Here is a 23639-nt window from a genome sequence, read left to right as displayed (position 1 = left end):
ATTAATGATGAAACAGAAGAAGCAGACACAGGAAGGACAATGGATGTTGTATCTCGGGCCTATAAAGGGCCTTTGATAAGGAATAACACGGTAGACTCAAAGATTTGGGAGAAAGTAGAATGGAAAACAAATTAGCTGCAAAATTTGTTAGGGAGTAGGGGTTAAAAACGTACGCAGTGGAACTCATCAATTTTGGGACCACCATGATTCATATTTATGTAAATGATTTTGGCTCAGAAATTGGAAATACAATACATGGCGAGATGGAGTAAACAGAATGGGAGGAGATGGAATTGCTTTTCATGGTGTTGTGGAAGGAATGTTGGTCAAGACAGTGAAAAATCTGATACCCTTTAAAATGGAAATGAAAGGTCTCTTCATATAAATTTGTAAGTAATGTTTAACTTTCTTGACAAACAAAGCTGCAATGATTTAGTGATGCAATCAAGTTTGTAGAACCTAGAGATTCTGAATCACTGCACCCAACTTTTCAAGCAGGTAGCTTTACGTCTTATTCCAACCTAATATTGAGAATCTGGACTCTGAGATTGAGGGTGTGCCAAACACAATAATGATAATGAGGTACTTGGCTAAAATGGCAAGTCTGGGGCTGAGTGAGAGATCAGATGCATGTCATCTGAATTCCATCACGTTCAAACTTCTGTGCTGCATGGATGTCCATAATAACGCACTGTTATGCACTGAAACTAGTGGGCAGTTTTGGTCCATTTAGCAAAAAGGTAATAATGTAAAAGTGATACCAAAACAGATTTGGTATATTGTCATAAGAGATTGCTGGAAAATGTAAGTGATAAGTCTAGAAAAAGACTACAATTGGAAGAATGCAAAATCTTGAAAACTGGTAGGGCTACAGGAGTTTATAAAGATACAGTCTAGAGAGACTATGGAGGCATTCTGTAATCAAGTTGAGAATTTAGAAGACATTAAGTGCTTGGGGGTGTGGGTAAGGTGAAGCAGCACAGGGTGATAGGCAGGCTAAAGGTTCCATTTCTTCTGCGGTAGCAGCATCAGGGTCTGGATGCAATGTTCTACGATACCCGAGAGAGCATCTCGGGTGACAATGGCTGGGCCCAGTGGGCAAAATGTGTCAAATGTTTTACCCAGCAGCCACTGCTTGCCATTTTGCTTCATCTGCCAGTCTCGTGCACTGACGTCATGTGCAACCATGAATCCAGCCACATAGTCCATCGCTTCTTCTTTCTGTGAGGAGGCTTTGACATATTTATTGCCATCTTCACATTGAAATCACTGTAAATTGTTTGAATCTCTTCAATCATCAACTAGTTACATAGGACCATATATAATTCAACTCTGAGGGAACTGCTGTTAAATGTTGAGGTATTTGTAGTTCTGCTTGCATCTACATTCACACAGTCACCAATTCTATACTTGTTCTCATTGTGGCTGCTCAATATTATGATACAGGCTTCCTAAATCTGGTCCAAGTTACCCTGGTTCAGTGTTACTAATACAACAGTTGCCTCCCTACAGTATCTTCAGATCCAGTCTGTTTTCTAGTTGTTTTCCCTCTGATACCTAGTGAGCATGCAGAAATGCCTGACAACGTCTGGAGTTCAGCAGTGGGTTTCTTCAATGCTTGCTTCATACTGGTGGAGACTGCAAAATCATGAATGTTTTGCTTCTAGACTTACAAATTTAAACAGATAAATTCTAGATACTGACCAAAAGATGGATAGAGAAATGTTGGAAGACCAGATTTTGAAACTGTTGGAGGTTTCAGATTCCTTCAAATGGTAACAAATTGATGAAAGCAGAGTGGTAGATTGGGTTAACATGGTCCTTAGTAAGGTTTTTGACAAGGTCCCACATGGTAGGCTAGTCCAGAAGGTTAAGGCACAAGGGATTTGAGGCATGTTGGCAAAATGGATCCAAAATTGGCTGGGTGATAGGAGGCAGAGGTGGATGGGTGTTTTTATGACTGGAAGTCTGTAACAGTGGTGTACTGCTGAGACCACTGTTTGTAATACGTGGATAAGAAAGGTGTAAAGGGCAAATTGGATTAGTGTAGATAGGCACTGCGGTCAGCATGGACGAGGTGGGCCACAAGGGTCTGTTTTGCTGCTGTACGCTTTTATAAAAACCCACAAGCAGTGTCATCTAACTGTAATCTTCATCGTCTCCGGCTCTTATCAGCTTGGTGGATTCATGCACTCATTTGTTGACCAAGGTTGTCTAATAACACGTAAGAAGTTGCACTGATCTACCGCCAGCACATTCAAGAGGATCCATTGTCTTCTGTTCTCATAAGTGCTATGCACCAGCTCCTCATTCCCCAGGTGAAAGGCCCCTCAGTCCTGGCCCACTGTCTCAATCAGCAGGAGCTCCTTCCTGATCACAGTAATGGTGCTGTTTGTCCATAGTTAGAAACTCATGGATCAAGCCTCTCTGAAACAGCAGTGCAGTATGGAAAAAATGCTGTTTGACTCAAAATAGCATTACCCTGAAGCCCAGTCTCTCTCTTTTATGCACACTAAAGGTTCTTTGTTTTTAGCGGTCCTTTGGGATTGTCAATGATTTATTTCCACTCTGGTCCTGTGGGTTTGGAGATGGCTAGTGAGGCCAAAGTAGCAACTGCAGATTCTTCCACAGATATGGCTGATGGAGTGGGTGGATGGTTTGCTTCTTACACAGAATCTCTGTGGGCTCCTGATGCATGGCCTCAAGGTTCTCAATGTAATCCCAAATGTTCCTTCTCCACTTGAAACAGTTATGGGTCAGGGATTCCCAGGAGTCAGGACAGGATGTTGCATTTCTTCAAGAAGGCTTTGAGCATATCCTGAATCTTTCCCTCAGTTCACCTGCAATCTATTCCCATGTTGATCCTCAAATACCTCTTCCCACAACTGACCAAAGGATGTGCTGGTGCATTGAAAATAGTGACAAATTGTTAAAGTCTGTGTTTGCATACACTTTGAGACTGAGCTCCAAGCAATTGTTGATGCTTTCATCAAAGCATGCAAGAGAGGGTAGTACATCTGCAGTACGAGGGTCCTCTACCAACCTGCTCCTGATGTACCACACTGCCGTCCAATAAAAAGGGTTGTGGCAAAACCCTGGAAAACATGGACTACTTCCAATATCTCAGTCATCTCTTTGTGAAGATAGGCATCAGTGGCAAACTTCAGTATGACATGGTCTATACCATTTACAGATAACATTCACACCTTAACAAGGACAGACTTTAACACATTTCCCTTTCTTCTCAATGACAAATGCCATCTCCATCTCCTAATGTAAAACAATTCTCATTCTTGACCACATCATAGTAATGCACCTTTAATATAGTTCATAAGCCTCTGGGACCACTTAGTCTCATTAAGTGCAAGTCTTTCTTTTGCCTAAATATTTGCACAAAGCACAGTCAAGTTATAGTATTTCAATGTGAGTCCCACTTATGTGTGTTGGAATGGATCTTCATATCCTTCTGTCAATAGCTCACAGATTAAATGGACGGTAGCAGGAATGTGCTGTTTGATTCCAATGGGATCGCTTCCTTTAACTGCAGCATCAAAAAAAGGTGAGTCTGCAGTATAGGTTAATTGGAATAGTAGTTGCCACAGATGACCTGTAAACTCTGGCTTGCTAGCTGGTCTGCAGCCATTACAGTTAACAAACATGGACAAACCTTAATGTGCTTTCCTTTCTTCCCAATGACAAATGCCAACTCCACCTCCCAGTCCACTTCCTGAAAGAAGGATCAAGATACAAATGAGAACCGTTGTTGAATACTGCAATATTGCCACAGGCAATGGAGCATTAATTTCTGTCAGCATCACAAACATGACGGGAAACTGAAAATCATGCACCATTTTCTGAATGCACACGCTTTACTCTGAGGTGTGAAGACCAAGTGCTGTAAATTCATGGCTGCTTAGTCACCAATTGAAGAGGAAACACAGCTTAACTTTTCAGATGGCTGCTTCACCAGAACTCAATTAAACATCCAGCATAAACTAAAAGCAATCTTTGTCAGAGGCAAACATCTCAGATTAAAAGTATTCCTTGTTCAATCTAATTGGGCCAAGATGGAATTTTTGATGGACGATAATTTAAACCTATTCCACCATCAAACCAGTAGGACTTTGACTCCTTCCTCCCGTAAATTTCCTTCTAGTCATAAAAGGTCCACGAACTCCCTAAACTGTAGGATAAAAACATACTTACATTACTTTCTGTAGGGTGGATGATGTCACCGTAGGGCCCTACTATAGAACTACCAAACTTGCTGAATATAACGGGCTCCTTGGGGATTGCCACATTCTGTTCCAGGCAGTGATCCATGTAATTCATCCCAACACACACCACTTTGTCTGGGTTTGTTACAGGTGACAAAAGCTCTATCTCAGAGTGACAAAGTGCATGGTTTCCACAATCCAGGGCTCTATTAACACAGTTAAAAATTCTGTTAAATTATGCAAGTGAGTTATTCATGTTGAACAACAGCAGCACACAATCAGTATAAATATATCAACATCTATTCATACCATATAATAAGACTTGTTTTTCCATGGCACATTTCATGATCAAAGGTTGTCCCGTGTGTAGTCACTGTTTTAATGTAGGAAATGTTGCACATTGCAAGATCCCAGAAATAGAGATATGTGTAAATAATGTGATAATCTCCTGGTCCAGATTTGTCCTGTGGTCTTGCTTTTGTCACCAGATAATCCGTTTTCCATGTAAAGTTGATTATTTACATCTCACGATCACTACAGACCCTTGTGTGTTTTACCCCTGGGGGGGGGGGGGGGGGGGAGGGATTGGGTGGAGTTCATAATGAAACCAGGAGCTGGATGAGGAAAGTTTAAAATAACATTGCAAATAGGGTATATGAATTAGGAACATTTGTGCCTGGAATGAGAAGTCGTCGTTGTCGTGGCTATCCCTCGAGGTCAAGGATGATGGTCTTCGTTCTGTGATATGGGCTCATAAGTGGCTTATGAGTCCAAACTTGGCTCTGAAAGTTCTTCTGCATTCAGGACAGGTAGTTACAGATGGCAGATCGGGCTTTGGGTGTTGCTGCCTCTCTTTCCATTTTCTTCTCTTTTCTTCTAATTCTGCACATCTTTTGGCTTCGAAAGTTGCTGTTCCTTCTCGGATGATGATTTGCCAGAGTTTCCTGTCCTTGGCATTGGTTTCCCAATTGTTAATGTCAATGTTACATTTCTACATGTTGGCTTTTAAGATGTCTTTGAATCTCTTCTGTTGTCCGCCTCTTTTACGTTTGCCTACTTTAAGCTGGGAGTAGAAGATTTGTTTTGGCAGACATTCGTCTTTCATCCGAACAACATGACCACTCCATCTTAGTTGGTTCTTGATAACGTAGGCTTCGATGCTTGTTGTTTTTGCTTCATTTAGCACGCTGACGTTGGTTCTTCTATCTTCGCTGCTGATATCTAAGATGTTTCAAAGACAGCATTGACGGAACTTTTCAAGTGCCTTCAGATGTCGTCGGTATGTTGTCCAGGTTTCTGATGCATACAGGAACGCTGGGATCACCACTGCTTTGTACATTAACATTTTAGTGTCTGTTTGGATGTCACGATCATGAAAGACTCTTGTTTGGAGATGTCCAAAGGCTGTTCCAGCGCATTTAAGATGATGTAGTGACACAAGGAATGAGTCATCTAAATCATTTATTGTTGTTTCCTTTGTATTTCTTTAGTGAATTCGGTTCTCATCAAATTGATGTGTCAGTGCTGGGCATCCATACACAGGGGCATGGACCAAACTTCCCCAGGTCAGTCACAGCAAGTGAGATAAGAGGGAGAAGCTCCCTCGATACCTGGGACAAGCATATCATGTTATATAGCAGAGGGGAAGAACCTTATCTTATATCCAGCAAAATGTTATGACGATGTAAGGACATGGACGATAAGCCTCAATTATAATCTATTTTGTCAAACATTTTTCAATCATTCCTTTTGACAGATGTAACCCTTTTGAATGTGTTTTAAAAATATTCTTCATGGATTTTCCCCTTTCCTTTCCCTTTGGGATTTCCATTATATATTTTCTTCTTTTCCTGCTCTTTTATTTTTCTGTTGAATATTGTTCACCCCTTTGTTGGGTGGACATTTGATTCTCCACAGCTGTGGTGACAATGGTAGAGGGGAAGCCAAACCATTGAACTGGTCTGGAATGTCTTCTTTCTTTCTGAACTGCAGCTTCCTCTCTATCATTGTTAACAAAGGCCTTGACTGCATCTCATCCATTTCCTGTGCCTCATCTTTCATCCCCTCTCCTCTGAAGCAGAACAAGGGTAGAGTTCCCCGGTCCTCACCTTCCACCTCACCAGCCTCCACGCTCAACATCATTCTCTGCAATTTCCACCACCTTCAAAGAGATCCCACCACCAGACACATCTTTCCTCTCCTCCCCTTTCAGCATTTCGCAGGGACTGTTCTCTTCATGACTCCCTAGTTCACTCTTCTATTTTCACCAACCATCCCCTTCTTGCAGCACTTTCCCTTGCAACCAGAGACAATGCAACACCTGACCTTTCACCTCTTCCCTTCCCGCTATCCAGGGACCCAAACAGTCTTTCCAAGTGCAGTAGTGAATCACCCACACTGCTTCCAATCTAGTGGACTGCAATCAGTATTCAGTGTGTCATTGGAGAAACCAAACACAGACTGGACGTCCACCTGTGTTCAGTCTGCAGGGATGACCCTGAGCTTCCTGTTGCCTGCTGCTATAATTCTCTATCCCACTGCCAGTGTGACATCAGTCTGAGGACTCCTGTACAGTCACAGTAACTGTGCAAGCTTCCATCTTCCATCTGGGCACGTTGCAGACTTCTGGACTCAATACTGAATTCCAACAACTTCACGTAACTTGATCTCTGTCTGTATCAGTCATCCATCTGTAATACTAGCTCAGCTTGTTTAATTTCCTTTATCTTTCTCTCTGGAGTGGAGGCCCTACCCAGCCTAACCTGCTGGGCCTGTCCTCCTGGTCCACATTTCACAACTCCCACAGTCTTTTGTGCACAGTCCTGCCCTCTATCTGCTCCCATTCAACCACTGACCAGATAACCTTGTTTACAGTTTATGGAACATGGTCACTCTGGTTTTACCCTATCAGGGACATCCCCTTCCCCCACCTTCTTTCATCTCCTTTCCGGTTCTGACGAAGGGTCTTCAACCTGAAACGTTGACTCTGTTTCTCTTCCCACAGATGTGACCTGACCTGCTGAGTATTTGCAGCATTTTCCTGTGTATGTTCTGTTCCCTGTAATGATGTAATTGAATGAGTAATTACAGTCACTCCCAGAGTACTGCTGTGAGGAAATGAGGTTGATCTTTTGGACTTAACTATCCCTCTCTCACCACATACACCAAATCTGCCCCCATTACTAAATACATCTAGTGATTATGCTATAATGTTGGTCATGGGTTTTATATTCTACAGTTTGTCGAAACTATTTAAACTGATATGTTTGCTGTAAAATAAACTTTACTGTAAGTCCTGACCTCAGTCACACCCCTCCAATTTATTGACTGGCGGAATGTTGTAACAGATACCGTGTCCAGCAGTGTAGGATGGTTCAGCTCAGTTTAGCCCACCACTGTGGAGGAACAGAGGGATCTTGAGGTCCACGTCCATAGATCCCTCAAGGTTGCCACACAGGTCAATAGGGTTGTGAAGAAGGCATATGGAGTGTTGGCCTTCATTAGTTGGGGTATTAAGTTCAAGAGCCGCGAGGTGATGTTGCAGCTCTATAGAACTCCTTTCAGACCACACTTGGAGTACTGTGTTCAGTTCTGGTCACCTCATTATAGAAAGGATGTGGAAGCTTTAGAGAGGGTGCAGAGGAGACTTACCAGGATGTTGACTGGATTGGAGAACATGTCTTATGAGGATAGGATGAGTGAGCTAGGGCTTTTCTCTTTGGAGAGAAGGAGGATGAGAGGTGACTTGATAGAGGTCTACAAGATGATAAGAGACATAGATCGAGTGGACAGTCAGAGACTTTTTCCCAGGGTGACAATGGCTAACAGTAGGGGACATAATTTTAAGGTGATTGGAGGAAGGTATAAGGGGGATGTCAGTCATCATAGAGTCATAGAGTTATACAGCATGGAAACAGGCCCTTCGGCCCAACTGGTCCATGCCAACCAAGATACCCATCTAAGCCAGTCCCATTTTCCCATATTTAACCCATATCCCTTTAAACCTTATCCGAGTACCTGCTGAGGTTAATCTCGTGGGATCCACTGAACCTATGGGAACGCTTCCAGAATATTCTGTTCTTTCTTGAACTCACCACCATAAAGGAGGCTGAGGGGTGACCCGATAGGAGTATATAATATTATAAGAGGTGCAGAGAGTGTAGACAGTCAGAACCTTCTTCCTGTGATGGGGGTATCAAACACAAGAGGGTGTAGTTTTGAGGAGCAACACACAATCTGCTGGAGGAACTCAGCGGGTCGAGCAGCATCTGTCAGGGGTAAGTTTTTTTACACAGAGAGTGGTGGGTGCGTGGAACACACTGCCAGCAGAGGTTGTGGAGGCAGATACATTAGAGACATTTAAGAGACTCTTGGATAGACACATGAATGATAAAAAAGTAGGGGGCTATGTGGGAGGGAAGGGTTAGATAGATCTTAGAGCAGGATAAAATGTCGGCACAACATTGTGGGCTGAAGGGCCTGTACTGTGCTGTAGTGTTGTGTTCTATGTTCAGTGACTGATCAGCCGAAGCATTGGTGAGGCTCAGCAGGTTAGTGTCTCTTTGCCCAAAAATGCTTTGATAAAATAATAACATGTAAAACATTGTAAATCTATTTAAGAGTTAATGTGGAATTAATTAATTCATTCAATAAATGAAACTGGCCTGTCACCAACAAAGCCATTCCTCTCCATTGAAATGAATGGAGTTGTTGAAATGCATCAAGTTTAGCCTGACCTAATATGGCACCCAGATTTCCCAGTGTAGTGGAGCTCCTGTCGAAGATGGCCTCCCTAGATTGGTGAGACCAAACATAGAACACTTGCACTCCGTCCGTAACCGTGACCTGCATCTCCCCGTTGCCAGTCACTTCAACTCCCCCTCCCACACTATCACTGATATGTCAGTCCTCGGCCTCCTCCACTGCCAGAATTCCAAGCGCAAACTGGAGGAACAGCACCTCATTTTCCGTCTTGGAAACTTGTAGGCACGAATATTGAATTCTCCCATTTTAAGTAATTCCCACTCCCCTTCTCCACAATCACCACCCCCCCCCCCACCATGCTTCTCTTCTTCTTCCCTCTCCTAGCCTATCTCTCTTTTTTCTACCCCTTGTTTTCCTTTCTCTCCTTACCTCTGACCCATCCCCCAGTGGATCTGCTCTCCCCTCCTCCCCCGCACCTGCCCATCACTATCCCTTACCTGCATCTACCTATCACCACCTTGTGCCCACCCCGCCTCCCCTCTTTTGTCCACCTATCACTGCTCTGCTTTTCCATCCCTTTCCCTTCCCTGCTTCCCCTTTTCCTATCTTCAGTCCTGAAGAAGGGTCCTGACCCGAAACGTTGACCGCCTGCTTTTCTCCACGGATGCTGCCTGGCCTGCTGAGTTCCTCCAGCATCATAGTGTTTTTCCCAGTGTAATTGCTTATTTCCGATTTATTTAATAGAATACTTAATATATGGGACACGTTTTGAAAGTTTGTAACAAAGTCATTGAACTGTGGACTCAATTGAGAATAGAAACAATGAGGTGCCTTTGTTAATTAACTGTGTCCTTACCACTGTTGGATTGCCCAACATTCTCACTTCTACTCAATGGCACAATCTGCTATTCAGGAGTAAATACCACTAAATTCTATTGTCTCTGTCTGTTGATAAAACAGGCCTTGTGTTTGACACCCCTAATCTACATTGGCTGATCAAACACATCAGTTACAGCATGGGTTAACTCACATTCCCATTAATAAGATACTGCCATGCATACATACAAGGGTTCCTTGGTAATTGTAACTTACTTCTACTGGAACATAAAGGGAAGCTAAACAGGGTTTTCAGGCTAATGCAGACTTGTTTCACGAATTTCTCACAAATGACCTGGATGAGGAAGTGGAGGGATGGGTTAGTAAATTTGCTGATGACACAAAGGTTGGAGGTGTTGTGAATAGTGTGGAGGGCAGTCGGAGGTTACAGCGGGACATAGATAGGATGCAAAACTGGGCTGAGGAGTAGCAGATGGAGTTCAACACAGGTAAGTGTGAAGTGGTTCATTTTGGTAGGTCAAATATGATGGCAAAATATAGTATTAATGGTAAGAATCTTGACAGTGTGGAGGATGAGAGGTATCTTGGGGTCCGAGTCCATAGGACGCCCAAAGCAGCTGCACAGGTTGACACTGTGGTTCAGAAGGCATACGGTGTATTGTCCTTCATCAATCGTGGAATTGAATTTAGGAGCCGAGAGGTAATGTTGCAGCTATATAGGACCCTGGTCAGACCCCATTGTAGTACTGTGCTCAGTTCTGGTCACCTCACTACAGGAAGGATGTGGAAGCCATAGAAAGGGTACAGAAGAGATTTCCAAGGGTGTTGCCTGGATTGCGGAGCATGCCTTATGAAAACAGGTTGAGTGAATTCGGCCTTTTCTCCTTGGAGCGATGGAGGATGAGGGGGGACCTGATAGAGGTGTATAAGATGATAAGAGGCACTGATCATGTGGATAGTCAGAGGCTTTTTCCCAGGGCTGAAATGGTTGCCACAAGAGGACATAGGTTTAAGGTGCTGGGGAGTAGGTATAGAGGAGATGTCAGGGGTAAGTTTTTTACTCAGAGAGTGGTGAATGTGTGGAATGGGCTGCTGGCAACGGTGGTGGAGGCGGATATGATAGGGTCTTTTAAGAGACTTTTGGATAGGTACATGGAGCTTAGAAAAATAGAGGGCTATGGGTAAGCCTAGTAGTTTCAAAGGTAGGGACATGTTCGGCACAACTTTGTGGGCCGAAGGGCCTGAAATGTGCTGTAGGTTTTCTATGTTTCTGTGTAACCATTAAAATAGAGGATCTAAGATTGTGCACTGCTAACACACCCCAAGCCCACAATGCCACGGATACAGATAATCTAAACTCAAAGAGCCAACTATGAAGATAGGCAAAACTTTTCTTCTTCAGTCGACTGAGATGGAGGATGACTTGCTTCCATTCTCCATACTATAGGATGGATGTGGTTGTGCTGGAGAGGGGTGCAGGGGAGATTCACCAGTATGCTGCCTGGATTGGAGCATTACTGTTCTAAGGAGAGAATGGATAGGCTAGATTTGTTTTCTCTGGAGTGGAGGAGGCTAAGGGGTGATCTGATTGAGGTATATGAAATTATGAGGAGGATAGACAGGGTAGATGGTAAAAATCCTTTACCTGTGGTGAAAAGCAAGAGGGCATATGTTTAACATGAGAGGTAGGAGATTTAGAGGGGATCTGAAGGGTAATCTTTCCTACAGAAGGTGGTTGGAGTCTTGAATGCGCTGCCTGAAGAGATGATGGAGTAAGATACTCTCATGATATTTAAGAAGCATCTGGACAAGTACTTGAATCAGCAAGGTATAGAAGACTACGGACCTGCTGTGGGTAAATGGGATTAGTGTAGGTAGGTACAATGGGTGGCATGGACACGGTGGGACGAAGGCCTGTTCCTGGGGTGTACTACTCTATGCCTCTCCGAGTTTGTGGGTTCTGGGAAGGCTAATGAGACCAATGTGGAAGCTGCAGACTCTTCCACAGATGGGGCAGGAGGTGACTGATGGAGCAGGCAGGTGACCAGTTTATAAGGTGGCATGTCCTTACCCAGAGCTTCTGTGCACTCCCAACGGATGCCCTTGATGTTGTCAATACCATCCCAAATGCTCCTTTCTGTTTCAGGAATCTGGAGCTGGGGTAATGAATAATTAGGCCTGCCTACATAGCCGATTGGGAGTGTCGGGCTGGAGATGTTGGCCTAGGGCAGGTTGCTGATGTTGGTTCACGTATCTTTCCGGTGGATTTTGCAGAGACAGCATTAATGGTATTTTTCCAGTGCCTGCTGTAGCTAGCTCAGGTCTCAGAAGCATCTAGGAGGGCAGGGATCACTGCTGCTCAGTAAACCATGAGTTTTATGCCAGGTGTTGTCTTGATCTTCAGATACCCTTTTTCTCAATCTACTAAAGGCTGTACGAGGACTTTGTAGGTGGTGGTGAATGTCATCACTGTTATCTGCCTTCACCAAGTGTGGTCCACAATTTTCAGGGTCTTATCATGAACCTTTATTGCCAGAGGGCAGTGGGGCAGGTTGATAGAGAACTAAGGTCTCGTGGACATTGAGTGCAAGGCCCATCCTCTTGTATGCTTTGATGAACCAGTTGATGATGTCTTGGAGCTTGGCCTCTGAATGAGCACAAATGCAAGTATCATCTGCATGCTGCAACTCGACCGCTGGGGTTAGGTTCTGGAATGTGGTCATCACAGGTTGAACAGTCCCAGTAGTTCTGAAGATCAGCTTTGTTTGTCAGAGATGCAATATGTGGCAAGAAAGATTGAGGAAAGCATTGGGGCAATGACACAGCCTTGCTTTGACACTGGTCTTCATTCCATTGTAGATTCCACTGTAGATAGTTGGTTGTATCATGGCTTGCATGCCTTCATGGAGCAAACATAACTTGGGAGATGAATTTCTCTGAGTAGCCAAATCTGAGGAATGTGTTCCACAGTCCTTCCTGATCTATGTAATCAATTGCCATGTACAGTGGCTGGTGCTGCTCCCTGCATTTTCCTTGGAGTTGTGCAAGATCATCCCTACTGCGCCTCTAGATGGTCAAATCCACACTGTGATTCAGTGAGCAACTCTTTGGCCACCAGGAAGAGATGGTTGAGGAGAAACCAGGCAACGTCATTCCCTCTGGAGTTACTACAGTTAAACATTTCTTTTCTTTAAGATAGTTATGATTACTGCATGGATACTGCACTACAGAGTTTTAGAATTTCAGTGAGGATGCCATCTGCTCCTAGGGCTTCTGCTATTTATAATATGAATATGTCCTTCTCAACTTCTTGCTGGTTAGGGGTAGCAGTAAGGCTAACCCATATAAGTTGCTGTGGATGGAGACCATAGTGTTCACATCAAGGACAGAGGGGGTCTTCAAAGTGTGGGTGTTGACTACCCCTCTGATGAATTCACCCTCTCTTAGCTCTCAGTGGGGTTGGGCTTTGAATGTCTGTACCACAGATGGCCTTGACAGTGCAGAAGAACCCAGGCATGTCATGGTTGTCAGTGAGTTGTTCACCTCCCCATCCAAAACCCACACTTTAGTAAATACATTAACACACTAAATTCTCAATGCCACTGACAGAAAACGTGGAACCATATATTTTTTCTGTGTGTGTGAGGAGCAGGTATTACAAAGCTCATAGTGGATTTCAATCCTGTGGTCACAAAATTAACTTTCAACCTAAGTTTATGAATATAAAACATAGAACACTACAGCACAGTACAGGCACTTCGGCCCACAATGTTGTGCCGACATTTTATCCTGCTCTAAGATCTATCTAACCCTTCCCTCCCACATATGCCCCATTTCTCTGTCATTCATAAGTCTCTTAAATGTCCCTAATGTATCTGCCCCCACAACCTCTGCCGGCAATGCTTTCCACGCACCCACCGCTCTCTGTGTAAAAAAACTTACCTCTGACATCCCCCTTATACCTTCCTCCAATCACCTTAAAATTATGTCCCCTCATGTTAGCCATTGTCACACTGGGAAAGAGCCTCTGACTGTCCACTCGATCTATGCCTCTTATCATCTTGTACACCTCTATCAAGTCACCTCTCATCCTCCTTCTCTCCAAAGAGAAAAGCCCTAGCTCACTCATCCTATCCTCATAAGACATGCTCTCCAATCCAGGCAGCATCCTTGTAAATCTCCTCTGCACCCTCTCTAAAGCTTCCACATCCTTTCTATAATGAGGCAACCAGAACTGAACACAGTACTCCAAGTGTGGTCTAACCATTGTTCTATAGATCTGCAACATTACCTCGCAGCTCTTGAACTCAATACCCCGACTAATGAAGACCAACACACCATACACCTTCTTAACCAACCTATCGACCTGCACAGTAACCTTGAGGATCTGTGGACGTGAACCCCAAGATCCCTCTGTTCCTCCACACTGCTAAGAGTCCCGCCATTAACCTTGTATTCTGCCTTCAAATTTGGTCTCCCGAAGTGTATCACTTCATACTTTTCCGAGTTGAACTCCATCTGCCACTTCTCAGCTCAGCTCTGCATTCTATCAGAAACCTGTTGTAATCTACAGCAACCTTCTACACTATTCTCAATGCCACCAACCTTTGTATAATCAGCAAACTTACTAAGCCACCCTTTCACATCCTCATTATGAATTCCCCCAATGAATTTAGCAAGCAAAATTATAGTGACTTGAAGAATATTGCATATTTATAGTTAGGTCATTTGCGTAACCTGACAATCCTGAAAATTGAAGTTAATATTTGCTTTTGTTCCAACTTCAACATTTAAGTTAATTAAATTAAATTAAATTACTTTTCCCCTGACAATTTTGTTCAATTTATGAAGTTCTTCTGTAACATCGGCAAACAAAAGATACCTCATTCATACTGATTATCACTTCTCACGCTCAATACTTGTGAAGGTTATTCAGCCAATCACACATCACATTTCTAGCAAAAGATCATAAAACAACAACAACATTGAGAACAATCTTGGGCCTCATATCTAAGGAAGGATGTGCTGGCCCTGGAGAAGGTTCAGAGGAGATTCACAAGAATGATCCCACGAACATATGAGGTGTGTTTGATGTCTCTGAGCCTGTACCCAACGTAGCTCAGAAGGATGATGGGGGGATCTCATTGAAATCTTTCGGATACTGAAAGGCCTGGATAGAGTGGATGTGAAAAGGATGTTGCCATTAGTAGAAAAGTCTAAGATCCAAGGGCACAGCCTCAGAATAAAGGGGTGTCCTTCTACAACGGAGACGAGGAGGAATTTCTTCAACCAGAGGGTGGTGAATCTGTGGAATTCATTGCCACAGAAGGCTGTGGAGCCAAGTTATTGGGTGTACTTAAGGCAGAGATTGATAGGTTCTTGGTTGGTAAGGAGGTTAAGGTTTACAGGGAGAAGGTGGGAAAATAGGGTTGAAGAAATCAGCCATGATTGAATTGTGGAGCAGACTCGATGGGCTGAATGGCTTAATTCTGCTCCTATATCTTATGGTCTTATGGTAAGAGGTACATTTATATTTATGGCTTTATTTTTTGTCATATTGCTGAAAATAATACTTAGAGAAATGATTTCACCCTCTAACAAGCAGTGAACAGAATGAGCAAATACCTTCTTGCAGTTTCCATGGCAACATCTCCCTTTTCCAAAAACTCCTTCATATTTCTGGGAAGGGAGGTATCAAATAAATTCAGGTCAATTACATTTCCTCCGTCCTTCTCCTGCACTCCCACTCTTGTTCCGCTTTGATCGCCAACAATCAGGAACTGGACAAGTCTCATCCTCCAACCTTTGGAGTCTGACAGATGCCTCACTTGGAGAGGACAACTACAATTCAAACAAATGTTCCGGGGTCTGGTTCGGGCCAAACGTAGAATTGCAGTTGCTTTAATGACAGCCTGCATTATAACACTGAATATAGTAATTTAGTCAACTTTGTTAGATCTTTTCAAAAAAGCTCTATTATTTCACAAACATATGCAAAACTGATTAAGATGGAAGTGTAGTAGCAATTCTAGAGTGAGCGATTGGAAAGATATTGCAGCTACGAACAGAATGCTCTAAAAGTTTGCTTTTGAATTAGAGAGTTTCTTATTAACCAGAGTTTACTTTAGAATATTGAAGGAATTTCACAAGAACTTTCATACTGAGATATATTTAGCGTGAATTTTATCTATCTATTTCACACAAAAGTTACAACACCAATCCTACCTCCTTCTAATAACAGGAATCATTTTCACCATTACTTCCTCTTAGCTGGTGCTAACACATCTCATCCATTGCTTAACTGTACTCTGAAGCTCCACATTCTAAATTTCAACTCATCCAAACCCAATCACAAAAGAATCCCAGTTACTCACTAATCCTTAACATCAAATGTGAAGTTTTATCTTCATATTTCTTTATGACAGACGTAGGCCATTGGCTCATCAAGTCTAGGCTAGCTCTCAGAGCAATTCCATCAGTCCCATACCCCCATCACCTTCACAGGTCCCACACAAACACACTGACCCTCACAGATAAGATAAAGATAAGATCCCACACAAACACATACACCACAGACATACACATGCACAAACACACACTGACCCTCACTGGGGGATGGGTCCCACACAAACACATACACCACAGACGTGCACAGGCACAAACACACACTGACCCTCACTGGGGGACAGGTTAATGCTCTGGAGTTCCACTCTGAAACCGTTTTACCCTTCTGTGTATTCCTTTTACTTTAAATCTATTCTAATAACAAACCTACTTGACATATTTTTTCTATGGCTTCATCTGTGGCTTAGTGCTTGCTTTGTGAGGCTCCTTGAGTTCCTCTTTTGCAAAGGATTGTTGTTGTCTATAGTTGCAAAATCTTGTTTTCGTTGGTTGGTAAATCAGTGGCTAGATATTAAACCTTCACAATTTTCACGTGGGGGGGGCATGAAAGTCTGGAGAAACTGTTGCATATTGGGTAGCTTAGAAATTGTAGGAACTGAATCATAGAATATAATATCGTTTGAAAGAGATTAGATAACTATTTGTACCTGAAGATTTTTTTTTAAATAATGGAGAAACTGCCAGGCAATGATATTAAAATACAACCACCTGAAGTAGTACCAAAGACACTGTGGCAATGGGATGAGTGAACTCTTTCTCTGATATACCTTTTCTTTGATATCAGATGGCATATTTATCACTTAACATTATTTTTAACTAAACTGGAGAAACATGGCTATACATACAGGAGATGTTACAACATTGTTGAAGAGAAACTGAAGCCCGAAATTAACGTATAAAAATGACTTTGCACCTTAATGCTCCTGCATGGTCTAAAATTCTGAATAGGGCAGACTTAGAGAAAATCTTTCCACTGATGGACCCTATAAATAGATTTCATAAAGTGAATTGTCCAGAGACTGGTTAGAATTTGAAAGTTGCTATCACAAGGAACATGTGAGCTGGGAAGCACAAGTCTGGGCTCACGTGTCTCTTGTGACTGCAACAAGAAACCGCATAGTTATACAAGGAAGGATGGAAGTTGATGAAAATAAGATTGGATGATGTGGGACAAGGCTCATTGGAAGCAAAAGCGACGAGATGGATAGATTTGGTTGAATTACCTCTTTCGATAATTCAATGAAAGTGAAAGTAATGATCGACAACAATGAAACAAAGAGATTGCCAAACAAGAGTTGTGGCTATTTTTAGCAAACAGGTTCAACAGGTCACATTTTAAAACTCCAGTAAGTCACTGTCACTCCTACTAAGTAACAAGTCACAGGTTGACATCTAACAGTATGTACAATCAGGAGATAAAACATTTGGTAAAATAGGAAGAAGGAGTGGATTGAGAAACCTTGAGTAAAAGCGTAATGGAAATGAAGCATGTAACAATATAAAAGCGGATCAAAAAGATGATATGGATGCATCAATTCCTTAGAGGCTTATGAGTACTGGATGCAAGGATTAAAGACAATGGCTTTGGTCCCATTATTAACCTGCTTGTCCAGAATAGGCTGAACAAGATGTTGGACAACATAGAGGTACTGTATAGATGTGGTGAAGAGGTGGACCTGAGTGTTGTCAGTATAATTATGAGAACTGAAGCTGCATTTTCAGATGATGTAGCTGAGGGGCAGCATGTATATAAACAAAAGGTGGCATTGGGGCATGGCGAGTCTTTGCGAGCTGGCCTCAGCAGATGTAATCTTTACATCTATTATAATCATTCTACTCTTTTAAGTCTCAATTCTAAAACTGAAAGAACTACTAAAAGATGAACTCCTGAACTTCTGTCCTCCCTTGTCTACCTGTACTACACTTTAACTGCAACACTTTTTTCTGTATTCTGTTTTCTTTTTACTACCTCGATGTACTTATGTATAGCATGATCTGCCTGGATGGCACGCAAACAAAGCTTTTCACAGTTTCTTGGTACACGTGATAATAATAAACCAATACACTACCAATAGCAAAATGTCACAGGAAAAATGTTGGACTGTTATTAAAGATGTTATAACAGGGCACTTAGAAACTTTAAGTTAATCATGCAAAGTAAACGTGGTTTTGTGAAAGGAAAATCACATTTGAGAAATTAGTTGGAATTCTTTTAAGAAGTAACATGTGGTGCATAAGACAGCTTTCCAGGAGGGATGCGATGAGGTGCTGAATCAAACGTTACAAAGTTACATTCTGTGGTGGAGAGGTAATATCTTGGCATGTATAGAAGCTAGGCTGGTTGACAGGAAACAGAGAGTAGACATAAATGGGTCTTTTTCTGGTTGGCAAGATGTAATATTTAGTGTGCTATGGGGATCAGTGCTAGGGCCTCAACATTTTACAATGTATAGAAGTAACGGATGAAAGCACCAAAGATATGATTACAAGTGACCAAAGACCTGGCAAATGAAGTACAATGTGGGAAAATGTGAAATTGTCCATTTTGGCAGGAAAGATTAAAAGAAAGGTGACATGGTGAAAAACTCCAGAGCTCTGAGGTACAGAGGGATCAGGGTGTCCTGGCACATTATTTGCAAAAGGTTAGTATGCAGACACTGCAAGTAATTAGGAAACAAATATAATGTTCTTGTTCATTGCTGGGGGAATTGAATATAAAAGTAGGGAAGTTATGCTTCTGTTATATAGGGTATTGGTAAAGTGGGATTTAAGGAGGGATGTTATGGGATGGAAGCAATTCAGGAAAGATTTACTGGACATTTACCCAAATGGGTGGATTGTCATGAGGAAAGGTTATACCTTATCCCTCCCTACACACCCTTCCCTGAGCCCTGGTGGTTTCCCTTGCAACTGTAGGAGATGCAACACCTGTCCCTACATCTCCTCCTTCACCACCACCCAGGAACCTGAACAGCCCTTCCAGGTGAGCCAAAGATTCACGTGTTCCTCCTCCAACTTGGTGTATTGTATTTGGTACTCGTGATGTGGCGTCCTCTACACTGATGAGACCAAGTGTAGACTAGGCAACCATTTTACAGAGCACCTATCCTCTGTCAGCAACCGATGTCCCGAGCTTCCGGTAGTGTGACATTCCAACTCCCATTACCATACCGTCCTGTCTGTCTTTGGTCTTCTCTGCTGCCGTGATGAGGCCACATGCAAACTAGAAGAACAGCAGCTCATATTCCACTTGGGTAGCCGACAGCGCAATTGTACAAACTTTAAATTTTCCAATTTCAAGTAACTCACTCCGCCTGTATTCCTTTCCCATTCCCACCACACCACCCAGGTTCTCTCTCCCTTTGTTCACCTTTTCCATCCCTCTCCGCCTTGTTACCTAGACTCATCACACCTCCCCACCTGGTTCCACCTGCCCACCATCCCTCCCTTATCTTGGTTCCACCTATCACCTACCAGCCTCTGTCTCTACCCTTCCCCTCCACTCCCACACCTGTCTCCATCTGCCCATCATACCCAACCCACCTGTCGCTGACCAGCCTATGTCTCACTTCTGTATACTAGCTATCTTCCCTCTACACTCTCGGTCATGATGCAAGACCTTGACCCAAAACATTGACCACAAGCTGCTTGACCCACTGAGTTCTTCCAGCAGTTTGTCTTTTGGTGAAACAAAGGACTGCAGATGCTGGAATCTAGTTGAAAAACACTATGATACTGGAGGAACTCTGCAGGCCAGGCAGCATCAGGCAACATCCTCACCAATGTAGAGAAGGCCACACTTGGAGCACCGAATGCAATAACCCAGTCTGCGTTTGGTCTCGCCAAAGTAGAGGAGGCCACATTGGACTACACTTGTGAGACCAAATGCAGACTTGGTGACCGTTTTGCAGAACACCTGCGCTCCATCTGTAACCATGATCTGTATCTCCCCGTTGCCAGTCACTTCAACTCCCCCTCCCACACTATCACTGATATGTCAGTCCTCGGCCTCCTCCACTGCCAGGAGAATTCCAAGCACAAACTGGAGGAACAGCACCTCATTTTCCATCTTGGAACCTTGCAGCCTAATATGTGAACATTGAATTCTCCCACTTTAAGTAATCCCCACATGGCCCCCCACCCACACCCACCCCCACCCCCACCATGCCTCTTTTCTTCCCTTTCTTAGCTATCTCCCTTTTTTCTACACCCCTCCTCTTTTTTTCTTCCTTGTCTTTGACCCATCCCCCACTGAATCTGCTCTCCCCTCCTCCCCCGCACCTGCCTATCACCATCTCTTACCTGCATCTATCACCACCTTGTGCCAACCCCACCTCCCCTCTTTTGTCCACCTATCACTGCTCTGCTTTTCCTTCCTATATATTGGGCTTTCCCTTTTCCTACCTTCAGTCCTGAAGAAGGGTCCTGACCTGAAACGTTGACCGCCTGCTTTTCTCCACGGATGCTGCCTGGCCTGCTGAGTTCCTCCAGCATCATCGTGTTTTTCATCAGTTTATTTTTTGTACATCTGTGCTTGCATTGCTTGTGTTGGAACATACAATATCCTCAAGGGTCTTGACAGGATGGGTGTGGAGAGGATTTTTCTTGTGGAAGAATTTAGAATTATGGTTCACTGTATAAAGGGATCACAAAATTAAGACAGAGATGAATTAATTTTTTTGTGTGTGCCTTTGGAACTCTCCTCTACAAAAGGGTGGGTGGAGATTGAGTCTATGGATATTTTTAAGGCAGAGATAAATTCTTGACAAGCAAGGGGATGAAAAGTTATTGTGGGAAGATAGGAGAATCGGATTTGCCAATTTCTAGTTAACTGGCAGAGCAGGTTTGAGGGCAGATAGTGTGCACCTGTTCCTAATTTGCAAACGTGTTTATTTTTACGTACCAGTTGGTCTAGGATATATCCTTTGTATTAACTTTAATAATAAAACCTACCTTGTCAGAAAGAAGCCCTGCAACATTTACAGATCAATGGACACTGAGATTCTTCTGCTGTCAAAACCCTTACTTGTTCCTTTGTTACCTTTAGACTTGACAATGCTTTCCTGGCCAGCCTTTCTTGTTCTTCCTTCTATCAATTTGATGTTATTCAAAACTTGACTGACACACATCAAGAGCACGAGGATAACTAGGGAGAGGGTAGGACCACTCAAGGATAAAGGACAGGACATGTGCTTGGAGGCGGAGGTCCTAAATGAGTACTTTGCATCGGTATTCACCAAAGAGAAGGACATGTAGTGCGTGCTAATATGCTAGGGCATTTTGAGATAAAGAAAGAGGTGGTGTTAAATCCCTTGAAGAACATTAATATGGACAAGTCCCCAGGGCGTGACGGGTTATACTCCAAGTTTTTGAGAGAGACAAGAGATGAGATTGCTAGGGCCTTGATCAAGACCTTTGTGTCCTCTTTTGCCACAGGTGAGGTTTCAGAGGACCGGTAAGTAGCTAATTTTGTTCCTTTGTTCAAGAAGGGAAATAGGGATAATTCTGGAATTATAGACTAGGGAGTCTCACATCAGTGGAAGGGAAGCTGTTGGAGAGGATTCTTAGGGATATGAGCATTATGAGCATTTGGAAAAGCATGGCCTAATTAGAGACAGTCAGCATGGTTTTGTGTGGGGGAGGTCATTCAGTAACTTGACTGAATTTTTTGAAAAGGTGACGAAGGTAATCAATGAAGGTAGAGAAGCGGGTGCTGTCTACATGGATTTTAGTAAGGTGTTTGACAAGGTTCCTCATAGTAGATTCATATCAGAAGATTAAAATGCATGGGATCCTAGGTGATTTGGCCGTTTGGATTCAGAATTGGCTTGTCCATAGAAGGCAGAGGAGAGTGGTCAATGGGTCTTACTCTCGGTGGAGGTCCATGACTAGTGGTGTTCTGCAGGGATACATACTGGGACCTTTGGTGTTTGTGATATATACATATGACTTGGATGAAAATGTAGATGGGTGGGTTAGGAAGTTTGCATATGACACAAAAACTGGTGGCATTGTCGATAGTGTAGAAGATAGCCAAAGGATACAGCAGAATATAGATCAGATGCAGAAATGGGAGGAGAAATGGCAGATGGAGTTTAATCCAGGCAAGTGAAGTTTTGCATTTTGGTAGATCAAATGTAAAGGGAAGGTACACAGTTAATGGTATGATCATTAATAGCATCGATGTACAGAGGGCTCGGGGTCTGAGTCCATAGCTCCCTGAAAGTGGGCACACAAGTTGATAGGGTGGTAAAGAAGGTGTGTGGCATGCTTATCTTTATTAGTTGAGGCACTGAGTTCAAGAGTCAGGAAGCTATGTTGCAGCTTTATAAAATTCTGGTGAGGCCACATCTGGAGTATTGCATTCAATTCTGGTCGCTCCATTATAGGAAGGATGTGAAGGCTTTGGAGAGGGTTCAGAAGATGATTATCAGGATGCTATCTGGATTTGAGGGCATATGTTATAAGGAGAGGTTGTTCAAACTGAGATTATTTTTTCTGGAGCAGTGGAGGCTAGGATAGAAGTTTATAAAATTATGAGAGGCATAGATAAACAGCCAGTATCTTTTTCCCAGGGTCTAAATGTCTAATACTAGAGGGCACACATTTAGAGTGAGAAGGGGAAAGTTCAAAGGAGATGTGCAGGGTGAGTTTTTTTTACACAGAGAGTGGTGGGTGCCTGGACTGTGCTGCCAGGGGTGGTGGTGGACAGAGATATGATATAGGCACTTAAAGCGGCTCTTAGATAGACACATGAATATGCAGGATATGGACGGATGTGGACCATGTGTGGGCAGAAGGGATTAGTGTAATTAGGTAACATTAGCTTAATTAGTTCGGCACATTGTGGGCTGAAGGCTTGTTCCTGTACTGTACTGTTTTATGTTTTATGACTGTGTCTCAACTTGTACCAGATCTCATTCATTCAACATTTCTGAACGTTAAGCTTTATTATCCTGACGTGGGTTTTCGACCTTAAGCATCGACAATTCTTTCCCCCCACAGATGCCGCTCAACCCGCTGAGTTCCTCCAGCAGATCATTTGTTGCTCCAGGTTCCAGCATCTGCAGTCTCCTGTGTCTCCAAGCTTTATTATACTCCAGTCAAATGATACCTCAATTTTAAAATTCTCACCCTTGTTTTCAATTTTCCTTTATTGCCTTGCCTCTCCATCTCTGTGATCTCTTCTAGTCCTATAACCCCACAAGATATTTACGCCTTGCATTCTGGCCTTTCAATCATCCATAATTTAATTGTTTCAACACTGGTTGTTGTGATTTCAGCTGCCAAGTGTCTGGAAATTTATCCCTAAAACTCTCTACATGTCTTCTCTTTCCACATTTCTCTAACATTGCATTAAGTCTTCCTCTGTAACCGAGCTTCTGGTCACCTGTTTTCTATCTCCTTATGTAGCTCAGTGTGACATTTTGTCTGGACAGTCTGAAAGGGGAGGAGGATGGGAGGGAGAGAGGGGAC

The 23639-nt window shown here is 43.0% G+C and overlaps 1 protein-coding gene across 1 annotated transcript in view; it reads right to left on the bottom strand.

Annotated features, from left to right (window-relative positions):
* The window catches only part of fahd2a (fumarylacetoacetate hydrolase domain containing 2A), a 40255-nt gene that overhangs the window by 15884 nt on the left and 732 nt on the right, over positions 1-23639 (bottom strand). Inside the window, exons 2-6 of the mRNA XM_052041233.1 lie at positions 20568-20796; positions 15384-15670; positions 4207-4423; positions 3668-3727; positions 1059-1221 (exon numbers count right to left, since the gene is read on the bottom strand). Of these exons, the coding sequence (XP_051897193.1) occupies positions 1059-1221; positions 3668-3727; positions 4207-4423; positions 15384-15670; positions 20568-20720 (880 nt within the window). The 5' untranslated portion in view covers positions 20721-20796. The remainder of the gene's footprint in view (positions 1-1058; positions 1222-3667; positions 3728-4206; positions 4424-15383; positions 15671-20567; positions 20797-23639) is intronic.

Source organism: Pristis pectinata, chromosome 29 (genome assembly GCF_009764475.1).
Source record: "Pristis pectinata isolate sPriPec2 chromosome 29, sPriPec2.1.pri, whole genome shotgun sequence".
Classification (NCBI taxonomy): domain Eukaryota; kingdom Metazoa; phylum Chordata; class Chondrichthyes; order Rhinopristiformes; family Pristidae; genus Pristis; species Pristis pectinata.
Note: the sequence above shows the minus strand (reverse complement) of the source record. Positions and strands in the feature narration are given on the sequence as shown.